Genomic DNA, 13,178 nt, shown 5'->3' on the forward strand with positions numbered 1-13,178 from the left:
ATTGTAAGACATACACCACTAAAAAAACAATTATGCATTTTGTGTTGACAGTTCCATGCTATGAAAGCTTTCGTACATTATTGTTCACACATTTGGTTTTCAACTAGCTATTGGTTTAGGTCATACAAGCAGCAATCAGAGTACATCAACATACGGCGTTTTTATTGGGTAATTGAAGACATCAACAACTCTTGTGTAATGGGTCAATGGGAAAAAAGATTGATTCGGGGTCAAAGTATAAAATCTCTACCCAACAAAAGACCGAAGGTGATAATTCCACACTAGTGAATAATCAATATACATATCCACTAGTGGAATAGTCAAAAAATAATTATTGCAACAAAGACCGAAGAGAACATGTTTATACAATGACCATGATTTTGTCAGTGATATAACAAGGACCCATTATATAGTAGAACCACGAAGTATGGCTGTACATGTATTTATTATACAGTTTTTATATCAACATTGTTTTGCATTATAAATTACAATTATTGACCAGGCGCGGTGAACCAGTAAAGGTCCATAGAACAGGTGAAAGTGTAACAGTAAAGGATCATAGAACAGGTGAGGTGTACATATAAAGGTGATCATAGAACCAGGTGAGAGTGTAGCAGTATAAAGGTCATAGACAAGGTGAGGGTTGTTACAATATAAATGTCATCGAGAATAGGTGAGTTGTCTAACCAGTAAACGTTCATAGACCCAGGCGAGAGATGTTACCAGTAAGTGTCATAGAACAGGTGAGGATGGTACCAGTAAGGGTCATAGACCAGGTGAGGTGTAACAGTAAAGGTGTCATAGAACAGGTGAGGTGTACCAGTAAAGAACATAGGCCAGGAGAAGGTTACCAGTAAGGGTCATAGACCAGGCGAGGTGTACCAGTAAAGGGTCATAGACCAGGAGTGAGGTTACCATAAGGGCTCATACACCAGTGAGGTGTACCAGTAACGGTCATTGACCAGGATGAGGTATACCAGTCAGGGTCATAGACAGTGCAGGTGTAGTACCAGTAAAGGGTCATAAACCAGGTGATGGATATACATATAAAGTGTCCATACACCAGAAAGAGTGAGAGTGGTACCAGTAAGAGGTCATAGACCAGGTGTGGTGTACCAGTCAGGGTCAAAAGACCAGAGTGAGGTCATTGACCAGTGAGGTGTACCATAAGGTCATAGACAAGGTGAGGTGTACCAGTAACGGTCATAGACCAAGGTGAGGTGAGTACCCAGAAAAGTCATGAGCAAATGAGCTGTACCACAGTAAACAGGACATAAGATAACCTTCATAACACAGGGTATTCGTTACAGTTTTCCTTATTCCTCAAGTGGTACAACACCCACTGGAACTCTGCAGGTGTTTTTTTTTTAACTAATTATGTGTTATTTGACAAACAATTGGAATAGGGGTCAGAAGATCTCAGACAGAAGCCATTTAAGCCCAGTCAATAACATCCCAACATCTTGCTGCTAGTTTTCCTCAGATAACTTAACAGCAAACCAATTTTCTCAAGAAATATAAGACAATCCTATGTTCATGGCCCAGTCTCCAGAACAGTCCCTCCAAAACCAAGTCAGATAAAACTATGGGCCCTAGTCACCAAGAACAGCCTCCAAAACTCAATCAGCACAGTAGTATGGCACTATGCCTAGACTCACATCCACAATACAGATTACCCATCCCCAAACCGAATCAGAATCATACACTAGTTTGGCCCCTAGTCCTCAAACAGATCCTCCAAAACCAATTCAGATGTAACTATGGCTGCGCGCGAGCGTCTGCCAGAACTCAGCCTCCCAAACCAATCAGATATAACATTTATGGGCCCTAGAACTCCAAGAACCAGCCGTCCAAAAAACCAATCCATATGTCACTAACTGCTGCTCTAGTCTACGCATACACAGCCTATCCAAATCCAAAAAAATGAAACACGTAGGGGCCATCTAATACGGCCACTAGCACATCACAGATCCATTCACGCACACCAATATGGCCCTGGTTTCTATACACCTCCCAATATCCCAAAACCAATCTCAGCAGAGAACAAAGGTAGTGCACCTATCTACATCCTCCCACGAAACAGACCTCACCAAAACCAAATCAGATATAACTATGGTACTAGTCTCCACAATAAACATGAGTTACCTCCAAAACCCAATCCAGATATAACTCATGGCCCTAGTCCTCCAAACAGGTCGTCTCTTACTCACATAAACCAATCAATATGAAACACTATGGCACCTTCGAGCTTCTCCAAACAGCCTCCACAACCAATCAATAAAACTATGGCCCTATTCTCCAGAAACAGCCTCCAAAACAATCAGATATAACTATGGCCCTAGTCTCCAGAACAGGTCACCAAAACCAATCAGATTTATAACCTATGGGCCCCTAGTGCGTCTCCAGAACAGCTCTCCAAAACCAATCAGATATGCATAACTATGGCCCTAGTCTCCAGAACAGCTCTCCAAAAACCAATCAGATATAACTATGGCCCTAGTCTCCAGAACAGCCTCCAAAACCAATACAGATATAACTATGGCCCTAGTGCAGCCTCCAAAACCAATCAGATGTAAATAAACTATAACTACGGCCCTAGTCTCCAGAACAGCCTCCAAAACCAATCAGATATAACTATGGCCCTAGTCTCCAGAACATGCCTCCAAACCAATCAGATATAACTATGGCCCTAGTCCTCCAGAACAGCCTCCAAAACCAATCAGATATAACTATGGCCCTAGTCTCCAGAACAGCCTCCAAAACCAATCAGATATAACTATGGCCCTATGTCTCCAGAACAGCCTCCAAAACCAATCAGATATAACTATGGCCCTAGTCTCCAGAACAGCCTCCAAAACCAATCAGATGTAACTATGGCCCTAGTCTCCAGAACAGCCTCCAAAACCAATCAGATATAACTATGGCCCTAGTCTCCAGAACAGCCTCCAAAACCAATCAGATATAACTATGGCCCTAGTCTCCAGAACAGCCTCCAAAACCAATCAGATATAACTATGGCCCTAGTCTCCAGAACAGCCTCCAAAACCAATCAGATATAACTATGGCCCTAGTCTCCAGAACAGCCTCCAAAACCAATCAGATATAACTATGGCCCTAGTCTCCAGAACAGCCTCCAAAACCAATCAGATATAACTATGGCCCTAGTCTCCAGAACAGCCTCCAAAACCAATCAGATATAACTATGGCCCTAGTCTCCAGAACAGCCTCCAAAACCAATCAGATATAACTATGGCCCTAGTCTCCAGAACAGCCTCCAAAACCAATCAGATATAACTATGGCCCTAGTCTCCAGAACAGCCTCCAAAACCAATCAGATATAACTATGGCCCTAGTCCTCCAGAACAGCCTCCAAAACCAATCAGATATAACTATGGCCCTAGTCTCCAGAACAGCCTCCAAAACCAATCAGATATAACTATGGCCCTAGTCTCCAGAACAGCCTCCAAAACCAATCAGATATAACTATGGCCCTAGTCTCCAGAACAGCCTCCAAAACCAATCAGATATAACTATGGCCCTAGTCTCCAGAACAGCCTCCAAAACCAATCAGATATAAAACTATGGCCCTAGTCTCCAGAACAGCCTCCAAAACCAATCAGATATATAACTATGGCCCTAGTCTCCAGAACAGCCTCCAAAACCAATCAGATATAACTATGGCCCTAGTCTCCAGAACAGCCTCCAAAACCAATCAGATATATAACTATGGCCCTAGTCCTCCAGAACAGCCTCCAAAACCAATCAGATATAACTATGGCCCTAGTCTCCAGAACAGCCTCCAAAACCAATCAGATATAACTATGGCCTAGTCTCCAGAACAGCCTCCAAAACCAATCAGATATAACTATGGCCCTAGTCTCCAGAACAGCCTCCAAAACCAATCAGATATAACTATGGCCCTAGTCTCCAGAACAGCCTCCAAAACCCAATCAGATATAACTATGGCCCTAGTCTCCAGAACAGCCTCCAAAACCAATCAGATATAACTATGGCCCTAGTCTCCAGAACAGCCTCCAAAACCAATCAGATATTAACTATGGCCCTAGTCTCCAGAACAGCCTCCAAAACCAATCAGATATAACTATGGCCCTAGTCTCCAGAACAGCCTCCAAAACCAATCAGATATAACTATGGCCCTAGTCTCCCAGCCTCCAAACAATCAAATAACAGCCCTAGTCTCCAGAACAGCCATCCAAAAACCAATCAGATATAACTATGGCCCTAGTCTCCTCAGAACAGCCTCCAAAAACCATCAGAATCAATAACTATGGCCCTAGTCTCCAGAACAGCCTCCAAAACCAATCAGATATAACTATGGCCCTAGTCTCCAGAACAGCCTCCAAAACCAATCAGATATAACTATGGCCCTAGTCTCCAGAACAGCCTCCAAAACCAATCAGATATAACTATGGCCCTAGTCTCCAGAAACAGCCTCCAAAACCAATCAGATATAACTATGGCCCTAGTCTCCAGAACAGCCTCCAAAACCAATCAGATATAACTATGGCCCTAGTCTCCAGAACAGCCTCCAAAACCAATCAGATATAACTTGGCCCTAGTCTCCAGAACAGCCTCCAAAACCAATCAGATATAACTATGGCCCTAGTCTCCAGAACAGCCTCCAAAAACCAATCAGATATAACTATGGCCCCTAGTCTCCAGAACAGCCTCCAAAACCAATCAGATATAACTATGGCCCTAGTCTCCAGAACAGCCTCCAAAACCAATCAGATATAACTATGGCCCTAGTCTCCAGAACAGCCTCCAAAACCAATCAGATATAACTATGGCCCTAGTCTCCAGAACAGCCTCCAAAACCAATCAGATATAACTATGGCCCTAGTCTCCAGAACAGCCTCCAAAACCAATCAGATATAACTATGGCCCTAGTCTCCAGAACAGCCTCCAAAACCAATCAGATATAACTATGGCCCTAGTCTCCAGAACAGCCTCCAAAACCAATCAGATATAACTATGGGCCCTAGTCTCCAGAACAGCCTCCAAAACCAATCAGATATAACTATGGCCCTAGTCTCCAGAACAGCCTCCATAAACCAATCAGATATAACTATGGCCCTAGTCTCCAGAACAGTCCAAAACCAATCAGATATAACTATGGCCCTAGTCTCCAGAACAGCCTCCAAAACCAATCAGATATAACTATGGCCCTAGTCACCAGAACAGCCTCCAAAACCAATCAGATATAACTATGGCCCTAGTCTCCAGAACAGCCTCCAAAACCAATCAGATATAACTATGGCCCTAGTCTCCAGAACTAGCCTCCAAAACCAATCAGATATAACTATGGCCCCTAGTCTCCAGAAACAGCCTCCAAAACCAATCAGATATAACTATGGCCCTAGTCTCCAGAACAGCCTCCAAAACCAATCAGATATAACTATGGCCCTAGTCTCCAGAACAGCCTCCAAAACCAATCAGATATAACTATGGCCCTAGTCTCCAGAACAGCCTCCAAAACCAATCAGATATAACTATGGCCCTAGTCTCCAGAACAGCCTCCAAAACCAATATATAACTATGGCCCTAGTCTCCAGAACAGCCTCCAAAACCAATCAGATATAACTATGGCCCTAGTCTCCAGAACAGCCTCCAAAACCAATCAGATATAACTATGGCCCTAGTCTCCAGAACAGCCTCCAAAACCAATCAGATATAACTATGGCCCTAGTCTCCAGAACAGCCTCCAAAACCAATCAGATGTAACTATGGCCCTAGTCTCCAGAACAGCCTCCAAAACCAATCAGATATAACTATGGCCCTAGTCTCCAGAACAGCCTCCAAAACCAATCAGATATAACTATGGCCCTAGTCTCCAGAACAGCCTCCAAAACCAATCAGATATAACTATGGCCCTAGTCTCCAGAACAGCCTCCAAAACCAATCAGATATAACTATGGCCCTAGTCTCCAGAACAGCCTCCAAAACCAATCAGATATAACTATGGCCCTAGTCTCCAGAACAGCCTCCAAAACCAATCAGATATAACTATGGCCCTTAGTCTCCAGAACAGCCTCCAAAACCAATCAGATATAACTATGGCCCTAGTCTCCAGAACAGCCTCCAAAACCAATCAGATATAACTATGGCCCTAGTCTCCAGAACAGCCTCCAAAACCAATCAGATATAACTATGGCCCTAGTCTCCAGAACAGCCTCCAAAACCAATCAGATATAACTATGGCCCTAGTCTCCAGAACAGCCTCCAAAACCAATCAGATATAACTATGGCCCTAGTCTCCAGAACAGCCTCCAAAACCAATCAGATATAACTATGGCCCTAGTCTCCAGAACAGCCTCCAAAACCAATCAGATATAACTATCTAGTTAGTCTGAGTGATTTGTTTTAGAGCCATAATGTACAAGCTACATATTACATTTTATGTCACCATGATGCTCATACTGAGCAGTAATTGGATGCATAGGTAAAAGTCTAGCAAGGCAGAATACAAAGGAAACATTACTGCAATATGAAGATTTGAACCTAGAACCTCTGAACTCATGACTTGTACTAACTTTATGGTCAATGTGATTTAAGTAATTCAGCAACATTCCTTGTATCTGGAATTAAAGGTTTATATAATGAAATCACCATCCTATGCAGCCAAAGTCACTTTCTTCTTCATCAAGTCTGTTATTTCACTTGTTTGTTCGGAGGAATCAAGGCCAGTCCCGTAACAGAAAAGCTATAGCCCCATTATAAGGTTTCAGGAGAAATCCTGTTCTAGAGATTGTGGGCTATATGTCTTATTTAGCTGACACATTGTGACAATGTAACAGATCCACAACCAATGTCATGAGACTTGTCATCCATTGTACTTATACTGACTGTTTCCTGATTGTCACCAAAGCCACGACAAATCCCGGATGTGTTTTATAATCAGGAATCCATGCAATCCCCTCCCTAACCCAACAACAAAATCATTCTGAGATTCTATACCATGACAAAATAATCCAGCAGCACACCGACAAGATATGTTTTAATCCTCGAGCTACAACTTAGAGATAGATGTCGTCTGCTGATCTGTCCGAGAGACTCTGAAGCAGTCGAAGGCTGATCAATCATAGAAACTTCCACTGCAGAAATCACTAAGGCAATTTGATCTATACTGTGGAGAAGCTGATCAAGTGTATAGAAACCTATGGTGTCAACACTATGTATAGTAATTTAATCTAAAATTACTTTAAATATATAATAGAGAATATTATGAATTAGGACTATTTTTTTCCAGAACTTTTCCATCATAATTTTAAAGGCCAGCATGGTAAAACTTGTGAATGTTCTGTTCCAAGGCTTATGTTTATGGTTTCCTAGATACTGGAAATCATTTAATGTTCTTACATAGAATTTCTTAATTAACACTGAAGTTATTTAATTATTATTTACAACACTAAAGCAATTCAATATTTTTTCTTCTGAGGCTCAAAATGACTCACTTAGATATTTTTTTTATAATCTGAGTTAAAGGGACAATTCAATCTAAGAGCACAAATATCGGAAACAAACTAGTTCTAATAGAAATTAGATTAATTGGTTTTACTGTGATATATGTCAGAAAAGCCCACTGTAATGAAATATATGTGAAATGTTCAAACTCGCTCTCTGTCCACCATTACACATTGTAGTCTGACATTTTTTATGCCGAACCCTCAGGCCCTTACTTGTTGAGTAATGCAACGTTTGTCTAGAACTACTCAAATCGCTCTTACAGTAGTGTGTTAACCTTCTTAGGTAAATTGTCTTGCCTGAAAAATCATTTCATCAACTCCTCAGTGGAATATATGTATGTTATTTGATTAACGTACATGACATTGGCTCAGGTATTGGTAGTGTGTACATATATTATACCTTCTTAATCGTATTGCTATACATTTAGAATTAGTATCAATTAAGATATTTATAACAATGATGTGGAATTTATCAATATTTCTTGATATATGTTTCATAAAGAATGTAGAACATATTTTTGTCATATTTTGCTTCGTGGTTATGTAACAGAATTAGCGTGACTGACTATTATATTATTTAAGCAATATTCTCAATATCTTTTAGGTTTATGAAGACATAGACAAACAAGAACTACACGTAATTATAAGTATCAACCATACCACACTGTTGTTTTATTACATAACTAAACTCACTTGTGTTGAACACGGTTGAATTGAATACATCAGATGAGTCAAATGGTTCAATAAGTCCCAATTTTTTTTTTCTTTTTTTCTTACCAATTTCATCCTATCTATATATGATACAATGTGAATGAAATCTTTATTCAAACTTATCCGTGTTTTACTGTATAATAAAATACTTAAAAACATCTGAAAGTAAAACAAGGGTCTAATAGGCCTGAATCGCTCACCTGCTATCTGGTAATCATGGTTCATACTTAATTAACAAATAGGTTATCTAGAGAGAATAGAATTTATATCATGCTCCAGCATATCAGGTCTCGTCTCACGGTTATTAAGAATTTATTTAAAGATTTTAGCCTATTTGACCCCTGTAACCTTGAATGAAGGTCAAGGTCATACATGAAAACAAACTTACTAGCCCTTCATCCTAGCATGTCAGAGGCCCAATATCAGGTCCCTAGACCACTTGGTTAATAAGAAGAAGTCATTTAACAATTTTAGCCTATTTGACCACTGTGACCTTGAATGGAGGACAAGGTCATTCATTTGAACAAACTTGGTAGCCTTTCATCCCAGCAGCCAGGGGCCCAATATCAGGTCTCTAGGCCTCTTCGTTAATAAGTAGAAGTTGTATAAAGATTTTAGCTTATTTGACCACAGTGTGACCTATGAATGAAGATTATGATTATAGAATTTACCTGTATAATAAGCATGATAGGTTTTATCTAATAGCCTTGATGCAAGTAAAGTAATGAATAAATTACTACATCATGATATTTGACTAATATAATTACCTGCCCATATAAGGTGCAATGCTTGTGCTTTCCTAGCGATGACCTTGACCCACACTTGACCTTGACCTGCCACAATGTCCACATGCAGGTTTTCTGTACGGTTGGGTGAGCGGATGGCCTTCATCATACATTCCACACTTGGTATAACCTGCATGGCATGTAGAATTCCAGCAAAGTGACTGAGATTACTGCTCTTCAGTTGGCACTCATTGATAGGACCTCTCGTCTTCTTACTCAACTGTGAATGGTAAAGCATGACAATGACGCTTGTTACTGGTTCAGTTTCTGATTTTCAATTACCTAATACACAGCTTTAAGGATGTGCAAGCTTTTGGAAATGGGGGAGGAGGGCAGGGGAGCCAAAGTACCACAAGTACAAAGTAAATACTCCAAAGATGTCATATCTCAAACTGAATGAAATGCATTCTAGGTCAGTAAGTCAAAGGTCAAGGTTACTGCAGCTGCAAATAACTTAATAGTTTGAGGAATACAAGGTATTCAAGTCATTTCAGGACAGGAATGCCTACATATAGTGGTCAGACCAGGGCTTGAACCCGGGACCTTTGAACACTAGCCAGATGCTCTATCGATTGAAATAGTTGGTCACTAATGTTCACAAACAAGATCACATTTGATTTCTCAGCCAATATATCTGTCTCCATAAAGAGGATATACCTACAGATAGTTTATGATGCTGTTGTAAGCTGTGGTAAGTAATTGATATACAGAGGAAACAATACTGATAATTCATGAGATTAGAAACGTTACAGAACATCATATACAAAAGCTTTTCTCAGGCTCTATAAATCCTAGGCTACAGATAGGAATCACTAACGAGGCATCAAGGTTGGACTTACAGAAATTAGACACCATAAATATCCTAATTACCGATAGATATGTCATGTTATATTTAACTGACCATTTCCCCATATTATCTCCTATTAATAAACAAAGCAAGAACCATGCACAGTAGCTAGAGAACATGAAGACTTTCTCTCCACATATTATTGTCATGCAGCCACCATGCCTTTGTAATATTTCTGCAGTCTTTAATGATCTAGTTCTGTTTCCATAGGCTGTAGTGGAAATGATCCCATGGACACTATATTATTTCACATGACGTCTTGAAATCGGATGATAGCATCAAAACATCTGCCTGACGTAGAGGACTTCAGACAACCATACCAACAATAAATGTGTTACCAATGAGTGGTGCTCTAATGCATGTATATAGCCCACATAGGTTTTAGGTAGTGGATATAGAGACGTCATAAAGCAGGTGTCATGTAGACAGCAACGTCATAAACGTATTATAGGGTGATGATTTAACCCGTCATAAACGTATTATAGGGTGATGATTTAACCCGTATAGGCCTACTGTACATCATATTACTATCATTACTCACATACTCTATGAAGCTATAATATGTCTATATAAGACTATGTATCAGTCACTTTTCAACCATTGATTTTACCCACACAATATATTATAATCCAGGAGAAAATGCCAGACCATAATTCTGAAGGCTAATTTCTCCCCGGATCCTTATAAACCCTATCAGATATTTCTCATCTCATCCTAACCTTAAACCATTCATTCCAAATATATCCATCTAATTCAATCTTAATTAAAGGAGCCGTCCGAAATCCTGTGACAACTTTCCACCTGATTAAAGCAGATTGTCAGGAAAACCACGTACACGACCAGTGGGGAAAAACCTGAGATGTCTACAGGACATCCTTTAACATATCAACACTCCAATCAAATGGAAGAGAAGTTGAGCAGACATAATCAGAGAATACTTTTGATGAAATTCTCCGATACTTTACCATGCCATTTCTGATCAAAGGTTAAGGTCATGTGAGGACAAAAATAAGTCTGATGTTTAATATACATGTAGCTGAAAACCTACATGGGTTTTCAGAGAAAAATCTCTGTACTGAAAGCAGCTTTTTATACAGATTATTTCAAAAGGCCAAAACTACATCCCATAAAATTTTCACAGTGAAGTTTCTGGAAAGTACCCTGCTAATATATTTGTAGTTTTACTGTTGTCATAGCAACATTTTCTATATTTAGTGGATCAAAATTTTGGTAATCATCAAAATATTATAATACCATAAAATTATTATAACTAACCAGGCCATATCACTGATGTAAATCAGGTACTATAAATATAGAACTAGCCTTTTAAACATCTTAGAGTATCCTTACTCAACAGGGTCGCTGAAGCGTGATATATGCATTATGTTCAGCATCCGGACCATGCAATCTTAACTATTGGACCATGAAATCTAAATAAATAAAACTTTTGCTCTTTCATCGCAGTAAGGTTAATCTGTATGCAGAGCTAATCTACCTTGCATAAAGACAATCAAAGTTTACCTTATATATACCAAGGTCAGTGAAGTGTGAAAATTTAGGACAAAAACAGGATGATCCACATTATGTGTACGTAAGAGCAATTTTTAGTAGCTATGCATCCTTGATGAAAGTTTAAATTAAAGTTAAAAGCTTTCACAGTGAATGAAATTAAAATGTCTTTGCTTGGTGAATCAACCAAATTAATCAGTGAAGCTCAGAGATTGAGGTACAACATCCCTACAAATCCTACAGAACCATCTCACTGGAGTCCTTCAATGACCATAGTTTGATCACAGTCAGTCAGTGAAGCTCAGAGATTGAGGTACAACATCCCTACAAATCCTACAGAACCATCTCACTGGAGTCCTTCAATGACGATAGTTTGATCACAGTCAGTCAGTGAAGCTCAGAGGTTTAGGTACAACATCCCTACAAATTCTACAGAACCATCTCACTGGAGTCCTTCAATGACGATAGTTTGATCACAGTCAGTCAGTAAAGCTCAGAGATTGAGGTACAACATCCCTACAAATCCTACACAACCATCTCACTGGAGTCCTTCAATGATGATAGTTTGATCACAGTCAGTCAGTGAAGCTCAGAGGTTTAGGTACAACATCCCTACAAATTCTACAGAACCATCTCACTGGAGTCCTTCAATGACGATAGTTCGATCACAGTCAGTCAGTGAAGCTCAGAGATTGAGGTACAACATCCCGACAAATTCTACAGAACCATCTCACTGGAGTCCTTCAATGACGATAGTTTGATCACAGTCAGTCAGTGAAGCTCAGAGATTGAGGTACAACATCCCCACAAATTCTACAGAACCAATCTCACTGATGGAGTCCTTCAATGACAATAGTTTGATCACAGTTATTTTTCACACTAAGCCAGAAATGGATGGAGATATGAGAATTAAAGATCAGTGAACACAATTTTCACCACAAGTTTACAGACTCAGGTGTTAAATCAGCTAATATAAAAAAGCTAGAAATCTTTGTAAGATATCAAAGACTTATAGTCTTCAGTATGAGAAAGCTATGAAGCTGTCATTTAGACACTAGTTATAACTATATTGTGACCAACTATCACTATACAGTATAACAGAAAGCTATGAAGCTGTCATTTAGACACTAGTTATAACTATATTGTGACCAACTATCACTATATATACACAGTATAACAGAAAGCTATGAAGCTGTCATTTAGACACTAGTTATAACTATATTGTGACCAACTATCACTATACAGTATAACAGAAAGCTATGAAGCTGTCATTTAGACACTAGTTATAACTATATTGTGACCAACTATCACTATACAGTATATAACAGAAAGCTATGAAGCTGTCATTTAGACACTAGTTATAACTATATTGTGACCAACTATCACTATACAGTATAACAGAAAGCTATGAAGCTGTCATTCAGTCACTAGTTATAACTATATTGTGACCAACTATCACTATACAGTATAACAGAAAGCTATGAAGCTGTCATTTAGACACTAGTTATAACTATACAGTATAACAGAAAGCTATGAAGCTGTCATTTAGACACTAGTTATATCACTATACAGTATAACAGAAAGCTATGAAGCTGTCATTTAGTCACTAGTTATAACTATATTGTGACCAACTATCACTATACAGTATAACAGAAAGCTATGAAGCTGTCATTTAGACACTAGTTATAACTATATTGTGACCAACTATCACTATACAGTATAACAGAAAGCTATGAAGCTGTCATTTAGACACTAGTTATAACTATATTGTGACCAACTATCACTATACAGTATAACAGAAAGCTATGAAGCTGTCATTTAGACACTAGTTATAACTAT

The 13,178-nt window shown here is 39.2% G+C and overlaps 1 protein-coding gene across 1 annotated transcript in view; it reads right to left on the bottom strand.

Annotated features, from left to right (window-relative positions):
- LOC138314166 (UPF0415 protein C7orf25 homolog) overlaps nt 1-13,178 on the bottom strand; it is a 111,171-nt gene that overhangs the window by 44,405 nt on the left and 53,588 nt on the right. The window contains exon 3 of the mRNA XM_069254352.1: nt 8,966-9,203. Within this exon, the coding sequence (XP_069110453.1) occupies nt 8,966-9,203 (238 nt within the window). The remainder of the gene's footprint in view (nt 1-8,965; nt 9,204-13,178) is intronic.

Source organism: Argopecten irradians, chromosome 2 (genome assembly GCF_041381155.1).
Source record: "Argopecten irradians isolate NY chromosome 2, Ai_NY, whole genome shotgun sequence".
Lineage (NCBI taxonomy): Eukaryota > Metazoa > Mollusca > Bivalvia > Pectinida > Pectinidae > Argopecten > Argopecten irradians.